At 34.0% G+C, this 21330-nt stretch overlaps 3 protein-coding genes across 3 annotated transcripts; 1 reads left to right on the top strand and 2 right to left on the bottom strand.

Moving 5' to 3' along the window:
- The first annotated feature begins 3229 nt into the window (after nucleotides 1-3229).
- LOC106770488 (uncharacterized mitochondrial protein AtMg00810-like) lies at nucleotides 3230-3721 on the top strand. Its single transcript, XM_014656295.1, has one exon. The coding sequence runs from the start codon at nucleotides 3230-3232 to the stop codon at nucleotides 3719-3721; it is 492 nt and encodes a 163-aa protein (XP_014511781.1).
- A 5712-nt stretch (nucleotides 3722-9433) lies between these two features.
- On the bottom strand, nucleotides 9434-11721 carry LOC106770487 (lectin-domain containing receptor kinase VI.4-like). The gene has a single exon (XM_014656293.2). It carries the CDS (start codon nucleotides 11656-11658, stop codon nucleotides 9547-9549), a length of 2112 nt encoding a protein of 703 aa, XP_014511779.2. The 5' UTR covers nucleotides 11659-11721; the 3' UTR covers nucleotides 9434-9546.
- A 6273-nt stretch (nucleotides 11722-17994) lies between these two features.
- Nucleotides 17995-20618, bottom strand: LOC106770486 (gamma-interferon-inducible lysosomal thiol reductase-like). The gene is made up of 5 exons (XM_022785300.1): nucleotides 20229-20618; nucleotides 19316-19381; nucleotides 19049-19189; nucleotides 18218-18310; nucleotides 17995-18114 (listed from the first exon to the last, which is right to left on the bottom strand). Exons 1-5 carry the CDS (start codon nucleotides 20541-20543, stop codon nucleotides 18031-18033), a joined length of 699 nt encoding a protein of 232 aa, XP_022641021.1. The 5' UTR covers nucleotides 20544-20618; the 3' UTR covers nucleotides 17995-18030.
- Nucleotides 20619-21330: the final 712 nt, after the last annotated feature.

Raw genomic sequence — 21330 nt, 5'->3', positions numbered from 1 at the left:
CATCCTTCAAGCTTCCTATACCTTCATCCCAGCGAAAGCCCATCCACATCTCTTGTTTCTCCTCTTCTTGATTCGAACAATTACCATGCCTGAAGTAAATTTGTGACCACTACGTTAAGTGCCAAGAATAAAGCACAATTCATCGATGGAACTACTAAAGAACCGTCCAGAGAAGACCCATCGCACAATGCTTGGAAGCGATGCAACAACATGGTGGTCTCGTGGTTGGTTCACTCCGTTTCTCCAGAGATTAGGCACAACATTCTTTGGATGGATGATGCCAACGTTATTTGGAATGATCTCAAATCTAGGTTTTTTCAAGGAGATCTGTTGCGCATCTCCGAACTGTAGAAAGAAGCTTCTTCTCTCAAACAGGGCAGCCAAACTATCACTGAGTTCTACACAAGATTACACATTGTATGGGACGAATTGGACAATTTCAGACCTGACCCGATCTGCACCTACGTTGTCAAATGCTCCTACAAAGTGCTCTCCATCATTTCACAAAGAAAACATGAGGACCGAGCCCTGCAATTTCTGAGAGGCTTGAACGAACAATACGGTAACATTCAATCTCATGTTCTCCTAATGGATCCCATACCTCCTGTTTCCAAAATTTTCTCCTATGTCATGTAACAAGAAAGACAATTAGTGAATAGCAACTTTTTGAATCATTTGGAATCTAACAATATCACTGCCACTATAAGCATTGTCACCTGTTCTTTTTGTGGCAAGACTGGCCACACTGATAATGTCTGTTTCAAGAAGCACGGCTTTCCTGCGAAACCTTCATCCAACAAAAAATCTTGTTCCCACTGTGGCAAAAGCGGTCATATTGTTGATGTGTGTTACAAGAAGCATGGGTTCCCACCAGGTCACAAATTCTACAATGGTAAAAGTCTTCTTTCAAGAAATCAAGAACCTGCCAATGATAATCAAGGAGAAACACTTGATCATGAAATGCGACTCACAAAACAACAGTACCAAGCTCTTCTGGATCTTCTCAATCCTAACATTGATGCTGTTGTCATCTCCAATTCTCAAATTGGCTCCTTAATTTCTAGTTCCTCATATACAGGTAAAACGCTTCTGCATTTTAACACAGCTGGTGATTCAAGTACCACAACATGGATATTGGACTCTGGCGCCACTAACCATGTTGTTTCTTCTCTCAATTCTTATGATCAAATTAAACCTGTGAAAATTAATCTTCCTAATGGCATCACTACACAAGCTACACATAAAGGAACTATTCAACTCTGTGATAAAATTTGTCTTAGAGATGTTCTTTACATTCCACATGTTTTGTCCAGGACTCAACAACACATCACAAGATTGGTACAGTTGAAACTCACGCCGGCCTGTATGTTTTTCACGGACTGAACCTCACTGCTGTTGGCTTTGTACATACTACCAGTACACACAACACACACACTACCGATAGAAATAATATTTGGCACAACCGCTTAGGCCACTTATCTGATAAACGTTTAGATATTCTTGAACAAAAATACCCTTGCATAAGTTTTCGGACAGACAATTGTAATGCCTGCCACATTGCTAAGCAAAAGAAATTGCCTTTTACTTCAAATAATTTTGTTGCTTCTCATGCTTTTGATATCATACATGTTGATATTTGGGGACCTTGTCCCACTGCATCCCTACATTCTCATAAATACTTCCTTACTATTGTTGATGACCATACTAGATATACTTAGGTTCATTTGATGCATGCTAAATTCGAAACTTGCAATCATCTTTTGCATTTCATATCACATGTCAAAAATCAATTCCAAACAACTATTAAAGTCATCAGGTCTGATAATGGGTCAGAGTTTACTATGCATGATTATTTTAACTCTCAAGGGATTATTCACCAAACTTCATGCAATGAGACACCCCAACAAAACGATATTGTTGAAGAAAACATCAACACCTCTTAAGTGTTACTAGGGCCTTGCTCTTTCACTCAAAACTTCCTAATCAATTTTGGACATATGCCCTTAACTATGCAGCTCTTCTTATCAACTCTTCTTCTTAATAACAACTCTCCCTATGACAAACTCTTTCATAAAGATTTTGATATTTCCAGACTTAAGGTGTTTGGATGCCTTTGTTATACTAGCACCCTCCCTCCAAGCTCACAGAAAAAAACTTGACCCATGGGCTACCCCAAGCATCTTCCTTCATCCTACAACAAAAGGATACATCACCTATAGACTAGACAACCATGACATACAGATTTCTCGCAATGTTATTTTTTGTGAAAATGAATTTCCCAATAACATTCCTCCTTCCCCACCAAACTCCACTTTACCCTTGCCTCTCCATCATCCTGATACTTTTCATGACCTACATCAAACCTATCATCCTGCCCCTATTCCCTCTACTACTCCTGCTACTCATATCGACACCAACATTACCTCCCTTAGGAGATCCACTAGACAAAGGAAAACACCTGCATATTTGAAAGATTTTCAAATAGCTTCTTATAGTAACTTTACTACTAAATATCCTATTGAGAATGTTCTTAGTTTTGACAGGTTGTCTCCGACATATAAAGGTTTTATATCCTTTATTGATTTAACACATGATCCCATTGACTAAAAAGAAGCCATTCAATATGAACATTGGCATGCTGCTATGAAGGCAGAAATTACTACTCTTGAACAAAATAAGACCTGAACTCTTATTAATCTTCCTCCCAACAAGAAAGCCATAGGTTGCAAATGGGTTTATAAAACAAAACACAAAGCTGACGACACTGTTGACAGGTTCAAGGCTCGCCTTGTTGCTAAAGGGTATACACAATTGGAAGGCATTGACTATTTTGATACCTTCTCACCAGTTATCAAACTCACCACTGTCAGGTTAGTTCTCTCATTTTGACGTCAACAATGCTTTCTTACATGGAGAATTAAATGAAGAAGTCTACATGCAACCTCCACCGAGATTCCATGATTCCAAACACAACAAAGTTTGTCTTTTACATAAATCCCTTTATGGCTTGAAACAAGCCAGCCGCTAATGGTATGACAAGCTGTCTTCTTTCCTTCTCTCTAACATGTTTACTGAAACCTCTGGTGATCACTCTCTTTTTATCAAATATAATGGTGCTACAATTACTATCTTACTCATTTATGTTGATGATATCATCCTTACCGGTAACAATATGCATGAAATTGATCGCATCATCAATATTCTCAATGCTCAGTTCAAAATAAAAAACATGGGTAACTTGTCTTACTTTTTGGGTTTCGAGGTTGCTCGTAACTCTGCAGGTATTCACCTTTCTCAGCGTAAAAAATATGCTTTGGATCTACTTCATGAAATCGGAATGCTTGCTGCTGCTCTTGTTAGCACTCCCATGAATTTTTCTGCCAAGGTTTCCTCTGACGGTGACCAACATGCTGACCCCACTGCTTTTCGTCGTTTGATCAGGCGTCTCATATATCTTACCAACACACATCCAGATATAACTTACGCTGTTCATCACCTCAGCCAATACCTTGCTTCCCCTACTCAAGCTCATCATCAAGCTGCATTTCGCATCCTACGCTACATCAAGAACACCCCTGGTCAGGGCATTTTTCTCAAAGCCACAAGCAGTATCACCCTCAAGCCGGATGCCCTGATTCCAGACTCTGATTGCCGATATCCTCACCAAGTCACTTTCTCCTTCCGCATTTCACAATATAAATTCCAAGCTCGACACACTTGATATATATGCCAAGCTTGAGGGGGGACTATCAGAAATAATATCTCAATTGCACTGCTTCACGCTCCTCATTTATTGCTTTCTGTTTTTTTTTTCTATTCTTTCCCATCTCTTATCTTATATATATGTAACCTTCTCTGCTTTATATCACTCACTGTACAGAACAATACTTTTACATATTATTAGAATTCTTTTCTTCTACCTCTCGTTGTTCTCTTCCTTTTTTGAATGCATAATGAATTCTTTTGTGATGCCCACACACATACCATTTATCACTGTGAAGGTTAACTCTGTGACTAAGGAATTTTAAAATTCCATCTATCGACTTTTTCTTTTGGTGATCAGCATTTCATCTATCATCATAACCTAAAATTTCAAATTTCTCATTTCAAAGAATGACAAACTTTGCTAAAACCTTAAAATTAAATACCCAAACCAAATGTAGACTTCGGGGTAAAAAACTTAATTGTCCCTTTAAATATGGCATTCCCTTCTTAAAATTTCTTATCCAAACACATTATTGAAAATCAAAGTTTGAATCTTAACTCACTTGCAAGTTTATATAATAACATAGTATGTAGTAAATCATCAATTAAAAGACAAAAAAAAAAATACAAAGAGTCAGAAGATTAAAATAACACAACATCAATAAAATTGGAATCAACAATGATAATAGATAGCTCATAAGTATCAATCAATAAATATAAAATTCAAAAGCACACTGAACGTTCATCACCAATGCAGAAAATACACCAAAACAAATAAAAGTAAGAAATATTATATTTAGCTTTTTACCCTTAAGCAAATACACTCACATCATAGTATTCTACCCTTAAGCAACTGTTGTGAGTAAGCTGATAGAAGATCTTGTCTTAACAAATTTTTAGTCGTGATATTAAGGTTTGCCAACTTCCTAAATGATTGGTTGGTAGGTCGCCTTCTTTGGACCTGGTTTGGACTCAAGGCAACAAAGAACTCATCTAAACTAGTATTGGAATGTTGATTTTCTTGTTATTCTGTATTTGTGCATTTGTCACGCCAAACTTTTATCTGCTCTTGTACTCTAGTCGAGTTACCCATATACTAGAATGCCAAGTTGCTCCTGTACTTAGTCATCCAAAATGCTCGGGCACTAGCATGTCGAGTTATTCCTTTACTCGGGCACTGAATTGCTTTTTGTGCTTGGGCATTGGATGCCAAGCTATTCCTGTACTAAGGCACTGAATATGTTGAATTTCTTTTTATGCTTGAGCACTTGGATGTTGAGTTCTTCCTATACTTAGGCACTAGAATACTGAGTTTTTCTCATACTCAAGTACTCGGACACCAAGAGTATCCTTTACTCGATCTAATGAATTGTTTGCTTTTACTCAAATAGATCGATGTTTCTTCTTCTATTTTGTTTGAGTGACTTAATTCCTTGCCTTGTCTAAAGGGCTTTTATTTCGTTACTTGGTGAAGTAACTCAGTTTTCTTGGTGAAGTAGCCCAATACCTTGCTTGGAGGTCTTTTTTATGAAAGTTTCTTGGTGACGTAACTCAGCTTGTTGAAGTAGCATGGTGTCTCGCTTGGAGGGCTTATGGTGCCTTGCATGATGGGCTTTTGGTACCTCACTTGGAAGGCTTTTGGTACCTCACTTAGAGGGCTTCTGGTGCCTCGCTTTGAGGGCTTCTGGTGCCTCACTTAGAGAGCTTTTGGTGCCTCGTTTAGAAGCCTTTTGGTACGTCGCATGGAAAACTTATGGTGTCATCTAAGTAACTCGGGTGCCACGTCTATGGTCTTTTCTTGTTGCCTCCTTCGTGGTCTTTTCTCGTTCCCACCTTTGTGGCTTTTTGTGTTGCCACCTTCCTAGTCCTTTCTCTTTGTCACCTTTGTAGTCTTTTCTTGTTGCCACCTTTGTGGTCTTTTCTCGTTGCCACCTCTGTGATCTTTTCTCACTGCCTGCTCTGTGGTCTTTCCTCATTGTCACGTTTGTATACTTTTCTTGTTGCCTCCTCCGTGGACTTTTATTGTTGCCACCTTCGTGGACCTTTATCAATTCCACCTCCGTGGATTTTTACCATTGTCACCTTAGTGAAGAGTTTTACTGACGCCCTTCGTTGGGTGCCAAATGATTTTACCAGGATTTTGAGCGTAGATTTGCATATAGATGGCAAGATCCTAACAATGGCTTGAGTGCTCTTGATGACCAAAGTTGAATCCCTTGTTGTTCTGAAGGGAAGACCAACCTGCAAAAGATTCTCCTACTCAAGTCAATAAGAGAGGGTTTAGGATCTTTATATGAATATAATGAGTATGAGTAATTATGAAGTGTATACTCCTTAAAGAATACTAATTGTATTTATATGATCAACAAGGATTGTGGGACCTATGTTCCCATTAGAATAATATTTACCCAAAACATAATAACAATGTAATTAATAATAATATAATGCTCACCATAAATAATAATCATAATGTCAAATTGTCCAAGTTCGTGCGACCAAATAAACATATATTTAAACTATTCCAAAATAAAAAAGTAAAATTAATCTTATTAAATTATACTCTTGAAAATATATATATATATATATATATATATATATATATATATATATATATATATATTGAGCCAAATAAAAATAAACATGATAAAACTATCTTATAATAATGACTTAAAACTATTTTCAATCCCTAAATTTATAACAATAATTTAATATTTTTTTTTCTATTATTTTATACTCAATCGTATCATGTTACTTCGACTTTATTTTAAAATATTTGAACCAGAGTTTTGTTAACATAACACAACTTCAATTTTAAAAATATTTAAATTAAAATCTTACTATACTATTTATCCATTTTCATAATTTGTTTTCTTCAATAATTAAAAACAAATGGACCAAAATAGTGTTTTTGCCTATTGAAGCCCACTGATTTAATATATCATTTGATACAAGTGGTCCACCTAAATTGGTAGAAAAGATAGATAAAGAAAGACCGAAAAGGAACAAGATAAATAAAAACAATACAAAAGGGAATTCTTATAAAGACTAAATGCAAAAAAAAAAAAAAAAAAAAAAAAAAAAAAAAAAAAAAAAAAAAACTCCTTCATTATAAGCCACACGTTGGCTATCAACATTTGTCAGGGAAACGTATTTCTTACGTTGTTTTTTAAAGCTTTTTGAGAAACCAAAAACAGAGTTTTTGAAAAATATAACTTCATTACTGTCTGAAAGAATTGTTTTGAGTGAATTATCAAAAAAACATATAGTTATTGTCTTTCCTAACATATTGCATGACTGCATTTTGTGATTTATAAAACTAAAAGGCACATGCATGCATAACCGTCAGAATATAAAATTCCATAATTAGTTAAACTATCACCAAACCTATAAACCTTATCTTTAAAGATAGAATTTAACAAGGGACCCAGACAATTGTGAACTTCAATTTCTGTTTATAAAATTGTATTTCTAAAATATTAAAGCACCTAAACATGTAAAATAAGAGGTTAAAGTGAAAAAGATATCCAACCCCACAAAAAATTAGTTACGATATATCTAACTATTGTTATGATATTATGTTAAAAAATAGACTTTAAATCTAACTTAATTCTATAAAATTAGTTTGTAAGATGAAGTTTATATTTATTTATATATTATGAATTGACCTTATATCTAATAGATGTGTAGAGGTGTCAAAACGGGTAATCCGGCTCGACCCGACCCGGTCCACCACGGGTTGGTCACTTAATGAGCCAACCTGACTCATTTATTAGTGAGTCAGAAAAATCTGAACTCGGCTCGACCCACAACGAGTTGGTGGATAAACGAGTTGGCGCACTAGCCCATTTATTTGCAATTTTTTTAAATAAAAAAAATTACAAGCTTTCTATATTCAAATTTAAACAAACTTCATTCCCAAAAGATGATGTTAAACTGAAGACAATTCAAAATAATAATAAAAAGTACAATAATATCCAAATGTCATCCAAAAGCAAACACAAAAAACATACAAATAAGTTTCTTATATTCATATTTTTGTGTTCCTTATCCATTTACAATATTAAAATCTTGAATAGATAAATTTACAATATTTTCTCTTAGAATCATCTTCTTCTTTATCTCCGTGAGAGTGATTTGTGAGAGCAGATGTTATTTTTTTTATATACATAGTGAGTGAAGAGAGTATTTTATTTTTTAGGGTTTCATAAATAAAATAATAAATTAAAAAAAAATTAGGTAGGTGGGTTGGTGGGCCAACCCGGCTCACCACGGGTTCAACCTGCATGAGCCAGGTTTGAATGAATCAGGTTGAAATTTGACCCGCATAAAAAAAAATCAATTTTTTCAAACCCAACCCAACCCAACCAGAATCGTGGGTAGTCGGGTTGGCTCGCGGATTGTGACTCATTTTGACAACTCTAGATATGAGACTTCCAACAAGAACCATGTCATAATATTAAAATATCAAAACAAATTGAAAAAACAACCATGTCAACCTTAATCAAATAATTTAGTGAGAAAACAAATTGGTTCCAATTACACTACTGATTATATTTTTAATCACCCATACATTATTTCATTTGCTCTCACAAATAACATAAATTATAAATTAAACTAAAGAATTTAGCTTATGAGTGGATTTGACATATGCTAACTAACTCCACTTATAGGATGTATACCACGTTAAAAATTCAATATAAGTTAGAACTGTTATATATTAAATAAAAATAACCTATATGAAAGATATATAAACAAGAAAACCCTCCAAGTCTTTTTTTATATGCATTTATTAATGACTCATCAAATAAGATTTCCATACAAAAACTCTTATCTTATGCATTTTCCTTCTCCTGTTGAAAAAGGTAGCTTGAAAATCAAACCCAATTGACTAGTATCTTCTCTCATCTTAAATTTATTACTTTTCAAGAGTCCGTCCATCATTTTCTGAATGGCTGTACTCGTCCTGTTCATGTACATATATACCTGATTTGTACCAATCCACACATGCCAAAACAATAATTATTTTTTTTGTATTAAAAGTTTATGTTAGTCATTATAATATATTGCGACATTTTAATTAAGTTCTTACATCTATCACTTGCTATCCTATGAAAAGCATTATTGAAGGTTTAATACTGCTTTTGGTCCTTAGTTTAGGAGGGTTTGTTTAATATAGTCCTACCTTTTTTTTCATAACAATTGATCTCACCGTTTAAAAAAATTGTTTAATTGAGTCCTTTTTATTCATAGTGGTCCCATATTCAAGTTTAAATTGTTTATTATATTCCTTATTGTATATGATGATGACATGATTTTTAACATAAAATTATGTCAGTACTATTAAAATAACATTTGGATAGGTGAATGCATGAAAGAACTTATTGACATCGTAACCAGCATCGTTAGAAAATTGACGTCGTAACCAAAAAGGAGTCAATTGAACAGTTTTTTCAAAAAGTGAGATCAATTGTTACTAAGAAAAAAAGGTAGGACCATATTGAACAAAACCTCCCAAACTAAGAACCAAAAGCGGTATTAAACCTTAAAAGAATAAGAGAAGACCAAACTAATCCGTGAAAACAAATATATCAAATTTCACAAACTCAAGAAACTAAATTTGACTAAAGATCAGAAGTTAATATTTATTATTTGAATACTAAACATTTTAGTTAGCTCATTTAAAATCAAAGACTTGAAAAAAATAAAAAAATGATCAAGGTGTACCGGTTAAGTCTCATAAATTGGGTGGAAGATAAGTAAAGTGTAGTAGGTACAAACAATTAAATGGGAATTAATGTGGTAAAAGGAAATTAAAGAACAAATTGGATGAATATTCTTCTGCTATCTGCCAGCTTCTATGGACATTGTAGTCCTGTCAATGGAGGGTAAACTGTACGAGGATGAAGTCTTACCCGTAGACATTGCTTCTAAAAATCCTAAGCTTGTCGTGCTACTTTGAGAATCATAGTATCTGCAATCAGAGATATCAGGAAAAGGGTCATCAAAGTTTAGGTACCTAGTCACTTGTTCGATAGAGGGTCTATACTCAGCTTTGTTTTGAGAGCATAGCAGACCCAATTTTAGAACCAGTTCTACTTCCTCTTCCTCATAAATTGAACCTAACTTTGGATCAACCACTTCAAGAATCTGACCCAGTTGGAAATTTTCAAGAACCCAATCCACCAAGAAAAACTGATCTGATGAACCAACAGGTCTTGTTCCTGCAACCACCTCAAGAAGTAGGACCCCAAATGCGTACACATCAGAGCTTGTAGATGCTTTTCCTGTCCTAGTTAACTCTGGTGCAATATACCCTATAGTTCCAACTACACTTGTTGTGTGTGAAACTTTATCATGGCTGTAAAGCCTTGCTAGGCCAAAGTCACCTAAATGAGCATTAAAGTCCCCATCAATAAGAATATTGCTAGATTTCACATCTCTATGGATCACCACTTGCTCCCATTCTTCATGCAGATACAACAGCCCAGCAGCTACACCTTTGAGAATTCTGAATCTCTGATCCCAATCCAAAACAAAGCTTCTGCTGAATAGGAGAGAGTCAAGGCTCCCATTTGGAATGTAATCATAAACCAAAAGGAGATCATTCTTGTGCTTGCACCACCCTTGAAGGTTCACCAAATTCTTGTGCCTCAATCTTCCTAAGCTTTCAATCTCAGCTGCAAATTCCCTCATTCCTTTGGCTGGAGTTCTCAGGATCCTTTTAACAGCAACCTCAGTTCCTGTGCTGGGTAACACCCCTTTGTACACAGAACCAAAGCCTCCAACTCCAATTAGTTGGCTCTCTACGAACCCCTTTGTTGCTAGGTGAAGATCTCTGTATCTGAACCTGTGAGGACAATCCATTTCCCAGTCCTCAAGTGTTTCAAATACCATGTATCTCTTATAGAGTGTCACATAAAGAAAAAGGCACAACAAGGTAAATGTCAAAGCAGACAACATGCCAACTATAACCTTGATCCAAGGAAAAGAGTGTGACTGTTTCTCCTTTGGTGGTGGCTTTGGAAGTAGTGCATAATCTAATGGAGGGGTAACCCCATTCAATGCAAAACTCCACCCCAGAATATAATGAGCACTTGCTTTCCTCTCACCTGTTGATGCAGAGAAACCAAAAAACATGCTCTCCTTCATGACAGATTTGATATGAACAGCCTCAGATATAAGAGGTTTGCTTGGTTTTGGTTTCAAATAAGGGGATATTGTGAGATTCAGTATTTCTGTTTCACCATCATATTCAATCCAAACACAAACAGCGTCAGCCTTCTCCATGTTGAACTCTTCCTTTTTGCCATCTACAAAGTAAGCAGCAGGCTCAGATATATTTGAGGACATACCATTCTTGTTCACCCCAACATGGTTTCCTACAGTGTCAGTGGCATCTTTGTAGCCATTCACTGTATCAAACTCAACCACTAAGATGTGATTTGAGGAGTTCATATCATTGGATTTGTTGAAAAGACCAAGAAGATGGCCACCTTCAGCTTGTGGGAATCGTGTTGAAGGAGCTACGGTGAAGGCAAGACCAAAGCCACCAGGACCAGAGCTTGGTGAAACAATTGAGAAAACAAAGCATGTACTGAAGGAGAAAACCTTTGGCTGGACGACTGAAGCATTTTTGTCAAGTATTATGATGGATTCGTTGTAGAATGCATGGCCGACAACATTGTTTTCTCTTCTTGTAAGCTCAAGTCTACCTTGGTTGTCAATCTTTGCTTTCTCTTCACGGGTGATATTGCTTTGATTGAAGCCATGGAATGTGAAGGAAAAAGCAGTGGAAGAAACAAGGAGAAAGAGAAAGATGAGGAGGCCAAAGAGAGTTTTTGGAGCCATTTGAGAATTTTGATTCCAAAAAATGTATGCCAAGCATATACTTATAGGTTCAAAGCAAGTGGACAAGGTCAAGAAAGAAAAGTATGTATAAATGCCAAATACCATGTAAGTGAGTGATATGATGTATCAGAGAACAAGTAAAACCATTATTATCATTTGTGGTGTAGAAGAAAGTGGTTGGAAATGGGGCTGAAATTTCTCTGCCATAAATTTCATGAGAACTGAAATTTGAAGTCTTCTTCGATTAGACATTATCTGTGATGCTGCAAGAGACCGCAATTGACATAGAAATTTTCGTTTTGGTTGCTTGTGCTAACATACTGTATACCATCGGGTTTTTGTTGTTTAAACTAAGAGAAATTGTTAAAAATAAAAAGTATTATTTAATATAAATTTGTTTACTGTAAAAGCATAAGATGTAAGATAATTACACTGGTAAAAAATAGGCTTTATACAGCGCACATTATGCCACGGTTTACCAGAAACTGCTGCATAATGGTGCGTGGTGGCACTTTGGTAAATAATTCGAACATATATGTCGCGGTTCCCCTCCTAACCGCGGCATATACCCTAGTCAACGATCAGCCTTTGGCGCCACGTCAGGAAAAAAATTTAATAATAAGGGAATAGGTCGCGGTTCTCTGAGCAACCGCGGCCTATTCCCCCTGCTACCTTCTGACATTCCCCAAAAGGCAGTTGGGAAGATAGTTGGGGGATTCAGAACGTCGGGGAATAGGCCGCGGTTGACCTGAGAACCACGGCCTATTCCTTGATCTGAGTAAATTTTAAAAATTTCAGAGAATATGTCGCGGTTGGGCGCTGAACCGCGACATATAGTTTAAAATAAATTTCAAAAATGTCATTATGAGTTATTTTTTTCAGATGAATAGGCCGCGGTTAAGTGTAGAACCGCGGCATATTCCCCTTTATGACCGCGGTTAATGTCGCGGTTAAGTGTAGAACTGCGAAAGATTCTCTTCTGAAGGTTAAAAAAACAAAAATCACGAACAGTGTCGTCTCCTACATCGTGAAACAGTTTCAGAAAACGCTGTTTGCTTCTCCGTCGACGACGCACCGCCTTTGCTACCATTTTCCATCGTTTTGCACCGATTAAACTCAAATTCGTTCGATTCATTTGCCATTTTCAACGTTAGGGAAGAGTTTTGACCGATCAGAATCGTCAATCTTCCACTTGGAAATCGTGAACTTCTGCTGTCGTTTGTCTTATGCCATGCCATTGTCACGCCATCCTTCTCGTCGTGCCATTGCCGCGTCATCCTTCTCGCCGTGCCCATTCCAGGTATTTGATGCCCTTCATCGTTTTTTATTTTTTTCAACATGATTTTTTCATTTTTTTTGCATGATAACAATTACTGTTGTTTGATAATGTAGACATAGAAAATATATTGTTTTGGTAATTTAGAAATATTAGAATTATTATTAGAATTTTTATAATTATTAGAATTATTAAAATATGAAAACATAGAAATTATAGAATTATGATAATTCCTAAACCTTAAAATATTTGAGTAATCACTAGGTGAAATTATAATGTTGGTATGTATGAAATTGCAAGTTTGATTTTCAGTAGCTTATCTTTTTATGTAAAATTTAGGAATGGATCAAAATTGGATTAATTTACCACGTATTAGTGCTGAGTATGAGAGAGGTGTAGAGGAATTTATACAATTTACGCAACGTAATGAGGGGAGAAGTGATGATGAAGTGAAGTTTAGATGTCCTTGTGTGAACTGTTTGAATGGGAGAAAGTTGAACGCAACTCAAATTAGAGAACATCTTATCTGTGATGGTTTCCTAAGATGTTATACAACATGGATATGGCACGGCGAAGAAATGTACTTTCTGACTGACTCGCAAACTGAAAATGTTACTGACTCCACCATGGAAGAAGATCGACCGGATGAAGACAAATTGGAGGACATGATCCGCGATGTCGGCGCAGAAAATTTTGCCAAAGCTCATGTGTATGACACGATGTCGACTGATGCGGAAACACCTTTGTATGTCGGTTCAACTAAGTTCACACGTTTGTCAGCTNTGTTAAGGCTCATGAATTTGAAGGCGAGCAATGGATGGACTGATAAGAGGTTTACAGAATTGTTGACGTTGTTGAATGAAATGTTGCCAGATGGAAATACACTACCCACTCGTAATTATGATGCGAAGAAAATTCTTTGTCCAATGGGTATGGAGTATAAAAGGATCAATGAGATATTATGGTATAATAGAAGAGATAGGAGGTTGATTACACCAAGTTTTTTGTTCCATTGTTTAAATGTAAGTGGTTTGACAATAAGAGTGGTGTGAATATAGATGAATCGGGTATGACACTGGTTGATTTTCGAAAGGTGGGTTACCGAGACGAACCGTTTATCATGGTACATCAAGCATCTCAGGTTTTTTTATGTCAAAGATCCTGCGTCTGACCATTGGTATGTCGCTCTTTAAGGCAAAAAACAAATTGAAGTTAACGAAGACAATCTNATTAATATTCATATTGCTGACAACCATTCATTTCAAACTACAACANATTTGGATGACCAATCTCTAGTTGACGACGATGTACATGCAATTCGGTCAGATCATGACGAGGGAATATACATATGATGAATCCATATCTTTATGTATGAATTTTCAATTTCTGTATAAGTATTTTATTAATATCACATAAGTTTTCCTTTTATATATCACATAAGTTTTCCTTTTATATATTTCCTATGATTACTATTACATGTTTTGTTAAATTATATAATATTACATAAGTCTTTTATTAATATTTCATGTTGCTATTTATTTTGACAGATATATGGCTGATCATCCACATTCTTCAGGGGATGAGGCTCCCCCTACTAGATCCACTAGAGGACCCACTAGGATAAAACAACTTTTGATCAGAAAGAATAGTGGAGAAAGAACTCCAGTGAATGTGAACATCATCACGGGTGTGGCAACTGACCCCTATGCAGATGACTTTCGATCATACCTTGGAGTAGTGGCATGTGATAGGATTAGTATTCTCACTCCATCTTTTGATCATGTGTCTGAGGTTGATCGGAGCAATGGAACTTATTAACACTCCTCTCAGCTCACTCAAAATAGAGGCTAGAAGAAGAAAAGGGAACAAGGTTTGTGTGGTTCTTTGAAAGAGTAGGACTTGGAGCAATGTGACAGTTTTTCCAAATCTGTCCACATCATCAACCTTTCGAACACCGAGGACGACGATGATTTACGTATACTCAATTTCACTCCCACAAACACTTCCTTTGGAAAACAGAAAAAGTTCAGGGGAGAATCCTCCGACACAACCCCCTTTGACTGCAAAATCTGCGTTGTGTGAGGCAGTGATTTCTGTGGAGGAGAAGTTCTATTGTCCTTTTCCAGATTGCTTTATGTTGTTGATTCGCGAGGGGAAGATTATGTGTTGAAGCTAGTGGCCGATGCAAGGAAGTGCATCATGATTCATGGCGGTGGGGGGAAGGGGTTTGGAAGCGTGAGGAAGATGATTTCGATTTAGGGTTTAGCGACGACCTGATTCATTACCACGTGATTTTAATGCACCAGCATGCTTAATAATTGCGTAGTCAGCATGTCACAAGATAGCAAATTTAATGTCGTCTAGTCCAATTAATGGCAAGGTTCCAATTGATTTAATTTTACAACAACATTGACTTAATTGAAATAAAAAAAAAATACGAAAACCTATTTGAGATGATTTAAAAAAACAAAATCCTCCAAAATGATTAAACCTTTATTCTTTTGTCTCTTTTTATAAAGTACAAAGCTATTAGCAAAAGTAAATTCTTGATATTTTTATTTTTAATCAAAATACATTCTTAATTATTCTCAAAAACATATTTAATTCATGAAAGTTTCTAAATTTAATCAAAATATAATTTCAATTAAAATTAAAAACTCTTTGACTCATATCATAAAAAAATAAAAAAATAATTTAATTTTAACCTTAGAATCATTAAGAAATTACCACAAATCAATCTCATAGGCTGTAAATTTCATGGACAGTAAAAATAACATAAAAGTACAAGAAAATAGAGAGGAGAACTAGAAAGAAGTGGGAGAGATCGAAATTAAGCCTCCAAAGGTTACCCAAACTCTTTTTGTAAAAAAAAAATGAAAGAAAGATAATACTACAAGGTCCAAACTTCTTTACTTTTTTATATATTTTTAATAAAAAAAAAAGCAATTGAGTTAAAAATAATAAAAGCAAAAACCAAAGCCAACCCAACAAAACATTTTTTAAATGAATTAAATCATCTGTTCAAATTCAAAATCCACAAACACCCAAAGATCAAAAACCTTTTAACTTTTCCTTACCTAAAGAAAACTAGTTTTTTATGAGTAAAAAGTATATTACAGTAGAGTGCTTTAATCTTTATAAAAAATTTATATAATTTTTCTCTTAGAATCCGTAATAAATCTGAATGACTTACATGTTGTCATCCATTTTGACGACAGTAATCTCATTTTGGTCGTTTCAAAATGTTGTGACTTAAAAGAAATTTCTCTTTCCTTGCACACACTTCATTACAGTCCCTAAAGAAGGTTAGAAATGGGTTTTAAGCCTAACTCAACTCCACAAAACCGGCTTGTAAGGTGAGGTCTGCACCCCACTTTTATATATTATAGATTAGTCTTAGCTCTAGTCGATGTGGGACTTCCAACAAAGAAAACTAAGTACTGCATTATTTATTTCGTAATATGACAAACAAATTTCTAATTAACTCCCGAACACGAGGAACAGTATTTATGGATGATGGACCATAATGAACAATCCTCATCTTAATGGCTGATAGAAATAATATGGTCAACGAATTAATGTAGGAAAGTGTCACGGTAGAAAAAACTTCGGAGAACTAAAAGTCATTATTGTTTCAATGCTGTTTTCTTGTTTCGATATCCTCTTCCAAAAGTTAGTACAAAGAATATTAATGCTACATTTGTTCTTACTCCCCTTGAACTAAAGTTTTGAGTTTTCTTCTATTTATCTTTAAGAAAATTTATTAATTTGTAATTAGCTTATTGATTAATTTTATCAAATATGCTTAATATATAAAACCCAAGAAAGGGACACGTATAATGTACGTCCATATATACTCAAATTAGACGAGGAATGATAACACATGACTAATAATTCAGTTGTCATGAGATATAATAATTTAAAACCTAAAATATATTTCTTATCATAATTTTTTTAAAGTTACAAGAATATAAAAAATCTCAATTTAAATTTGAAAGATAAAAATCCAACTCAATCTTACACCATTAAGAATGATAAAAATATTATACAAGGATAAAATTTACAATAGATAATTAGTACATGTAAAGATTTAATTAATTAAAATTAAAATTAACTTATATTTTATCAAATTAAATAAAATTAAAATTAAATTTTAATTTATATTATATTTTATATATTTTCGTAGTTTTATATTTAATTCAATATCTTTAAAAGTAGAGAAAAAGAACAAATAAAGTACACCTTTCAAGATCTTTTTAAGTACAAAAATGTGGTGATTAATTATGGTATTTCACCAAACTTAAGCTCATTTTCCTTAATTATCAACTCAAGGTTTGTTTCAATATCTTCAATATCACTTACACATTTTCTTTCAATATTTTAAGACACCTTTTAAGAAAAAAAAAACTGTAACAAAAACTTCAGGTTTCAAAGCAAATAGTGCTTCAAAATTGGTGATTAACTGTGTCTTTTACACCTCTAATAGCGAATTAAAAAAAACTTTTACTTATTCAATATAAACAACCAATAGGAAAAACTTTATTTCAATTTAAACTTAAAATGTTGTTAGAAAATTACAATTTAAAACAACATTGTTCCAAATACATTTCAAAAACTCCCAAAATATTTTCCAATAAGTTGTATAAGATCCGGAAATAAGTTAATCTTGTGTATTTTTATTTGGTAATCGGTGGTCATAAACTTTTCTTTTCTATTTAGGAGACTTAATTGAATACCATATTAATTTATTTTAACTCAAACTAATAACTTGTTAGTATATACTATTTATTTTTCTATAATCATAAAAAAGTTGTGTATCGATGAAAAGTTGACCTTAATATCCATTGAACAAAATGATTAAAAGTTAAGGTTTCTTCAATATGAATATAAACTCTTTCAGAACTTCCTTGTATAAATAATTACCTCTTTAACATGTCTTCTAACTTTGTTCAAGATAAAGGGACCAAGAGAGAGAATAGAGGGTGAATGTATCAGTAATACACTTCCATTTAGCATGCAAGTTTAATAATGGAAAATGTAGATTTTCTGATAATTTTTTGCTTTTTTCTGCATGCTACAACAAACCTTGTTCATGAATACTAACTATTATAGATGTAACATTTTATGCAGAGTCAATGTGCCTTTTTCTGAACCAACACACACTGTATTATTAAATAACTGATTTTATTTCTCAGTAGCATTCATTTCAAAGGAGATTTGCAGACATCTGGAACAGCAACTCCTCTGTAAGCCTTGCAAACATAATGTGTAAAATTTGCATAGTCCTGAACTCACAAACAGTACTCATTGATGAGTATATTCTCAATAATCTAAAGATCATAAATGTTGGTGAATGAGAAAGTATGAGTAAGAAAAAAATATACTAACTTTTCCAACAGGTTGATTGTTCACTACCACCCATGGTACAAATGAAGGAGATGGAGAAAGGTGTGAAATTTCATTAATATATGTTTGTCCAAGCTGCATAAAATTTCAAATTATACAATGTAACACCAGAACAAGTTATTAAGTTCAGAACTATTATAGTTTCTACTAACCAATAAAACACGAATGCAAGTTACACAAAGATCTATACCATTTTCAGTTCAAAACCTTATGACAGTCAGCTCGTAAGTTTTAGGATAATGATACTTTGACAATATTTTTTTAACAACATTTGAACATCATCTATGTATCATTGTCTGATTAGTATTGATTTTGGAGTAATTTTGGACCAATCAGAGAATAACACACGTAAATGATATTAAAATGTTGTCAAAGTATCATTATCCTAAGTTTTATTACCATTTTCAGTTCAAAACTTTATGACAGTCAGCTTACAAGTTTTACTTTTATATGTTATTCAACTTCCTGTAACTTGTAATTATACTTATACTAATAAACATTTTTATATACTTATACTTAGATTTCTAATTATATAGACATTTATCAAGGTTATGAAAACAAAGTGGTATGTTTATATGTTAATAGAAAATGTTTGCACTCTTTTTCAGCTGTAGATGCTTGTAGATATTATTGCTATACAAAGTGGAAAACAACATTAATATTTTTTACATAACATTGTAGTCATAATTGAGAGATATCATGATTAACAATCATTACTAATGACTTGATCAAACATAGTCATAGAAGAAGATAATTTGTCCATTCCTGTTGCATAGTTTTAGCTGACCATAAAATGAAAGTGATGGAAGAAACCTGTGTCCCATTTCCCATGTTGAAGCAATTCAGAAAAAGTTCCTTAGGCAAACCCAACTGGTCTAAACATTCCTTCCATGTGTTAATGGTTCCACTAATTGCCAGAAACTCAAAGCAGTTGATCAATTGATATTGAATGTCCTGCATTACAATATTATGGCAGATATCTCAGATCATTAGAATTATAGAAATCATTATCAATTACCACCATAGAGGTCTGGTTTCTCTGTGTCCTTAACTATGGAGGGAAATTAATAGTATACTTACCACTTTATCCCAAAGATTAAGGGCACATGATTCCAATGAATTTAGCTCACATTCATCTGGCCCATTCTGCCAACCAGTGTACAATTATGAGTCACTGATAATAATAAATCTCTTACAGTTTATTAAATACAGAGAAAATGTAAATAACAACAGGGTGATCTTTCAGTGATATGAGAGGGATTTTGATTCAACAACTTGATTTTATTTGAGAAGTTTGATCTTTCAGGATTAAGTTAACCCCAACTCATTCTAAAAGAGATCTATAAAGCTAATTTACTTTCACACCTTTAAGATTTTAAATTTCAAAACATATCAGTATTTTAATCATTATACTTGTTTTAAATCACAAAGTTTACTTTCTTTTCTTTCTCCTAAAGTTAACTTAACTATAATAAATATTAAAATCTCCCTCTCTTTATCTCGTTTCCTGCAACCAAACACTGTGTAAGTATTCTCTGCAGTGAGTGCTTGGATTGCAGATTCTGACATATCAGAAATAGAGCCAGACTGCAACAGTGAAGTTTATTGACTGCATAATTTAGTGAGCAAAAATTAAAAGGCATTGGTAAAATGAACAGATCAGAAAAATTAAACTAAATTAAAGCAGCTGAAATATAGCAGACACAACCATAAATCCTAGTCCTAGCATTTATGTAAGAATACTTTACTTTTTATTCAGCAGAAATGCTTACATGAATGTACCTATGTTTTCTTCTCATCATAAGTTGAAACTACAATACACTTATTTTTCTAAAATTTCTGAGACCCTTGAGCATGTCATAACTGATGTATACATACATACATACATACATATATATACATACATATATATATATATATATATATATATATATATGTATGTATAGAACTGAAATGTGTAAATCATTGTAGCAGAGGATAGATAAAATCATACCTGGCATGATATGGAACTGTTGGTGTTATTGAAGTGAGAATTGGCCCAAGGGACTAGCCGAAGATTCATAATGCTGATGAGATTGCCGTCAAAGACCTTCTTCAGATCCTTAATAATGAATTTTGCACAAGATTGGCAAAGGCTGTTATAGTACACAGACAGATTCACTTTCTGATGAGCAAATGGTGGATTGATGTTAGCACCATCACCAACATTAAGTAAACCGTAAGAATTTGATGCACTCTCAGACTCATACATGAAAAGGAAAAGGATTAGCATCAATGCATTGGTGATAACTAGTTTTGAAAGAAACATTCTGGTTATACTTGTAGAAAGACTTTCTACTGTGACTCAGGGTGTAAGGATATTTGTGAATGAAAAAATCTGAAACTGATCTCTGATATCTAAGTGTAAGTGTATTGTATAACTCCTCTTTAGTGAAGGAGATGAAAAATAAAAGGAAAAGGGGTATGTCAGCTTGGAGAACTTCAAATTGTACTTTCCATTTTGGTTTAGAAAATGTAGCAGAAAAGCCTTTATCTATGGTTTTGTTTTCAAGTAAAATCTAGAGGGCATGAAGCCCATAAATACAATAAAACAATGATCCATAACAGTAGAAGCTATGACCTTCATTATGAGGCATGATCATCATCTATTATTCTTGAAGCCTATATTTTTGTATTGTTGTATTAACTTTGCTAAGCTCCTCAAAAAATAGAAGTTTCAAGCTTCATGCTATCATAGGCATTCTTCTTTGTTTGTTAATTTTTCCTTCTCCATTCTCTCTGTCTTGTATTACCAACCACAAACGCTTAGATATTCATTTTGTATTACCATTTCCTACTTTCTAGCTTCTATTTTCTTTTGGCTCTAGTTTTCTTGGTATCCCTATCTAAGTTTTAGATTTCTCTCTTTTATATCTGTCTCTTTTGAACCCAAATTCTCAATCCTATCAGTGATGGAGAAATATTTACTGTAATGGTTGGATGATATTCTTATCTTATATTTATGGTATGTATATGTCTGTATGTATACTATGTGTGTGTTACTAAATTGAAAGGGCTAGTTCCAAATTAAACTTTAGACTAGGCAAGTCCTGCAA

Source organism: Vigna radiata, chromosome 8 (assembly GCF_000741045.1).
Source record: "Vigna radiata var. radiata cultivar VC1973A chromosome 8, Vradiata_ver6, whole genome shotgun sequence".
NCBI classification, from domain to species: Eukaryota; Viridiplantae; Streptophyta; class Magnoliopsida; order Fabales; family Fabaceae; genus Vigna; species Vigna radiata.
The sequence above is the reverse complement of the archived record's forward strand: the minus strand, read 5'-3'. Positions and strand labels throughout refer to the sequence as shown.

Coding starts and splice junctions, on each gene's coding strand:
- LOC106770486 (XM_022785300.1), bottom strand. CDS start 20,543: ATGTTTCTTTCAAAACTAGTTATCACCAATGCATTGATGCTAATCCTT. Junction 19,382..20,228: donor ACAGTTCCATATCATGCCAG/GTATGATTTTAT, acceptor ACTGGTTGGCAG/AATGGGCCAGATGAATGTGA. Junction 19,190..19,315: donor TTAATCTTTGGGATAAAGTG/GTAAGTATACTA, acceptor ATTGTAATGCAG/GACATTCAATATCAATTGAT.
- LOC106770488 (XM_014656295.1), top strand. CDS start 3,230: ATGGGTAACTTGTCTTACTTTTTGGGTTTCGAGGTTGCTCGTAACTCT.
- LOC106770487 (XM_014656293.2), bottom strand. CDS start 11,658: ATGGTATTTGGCATTTATACATACTTTTCTTTCTTGACCTTGTCCACT.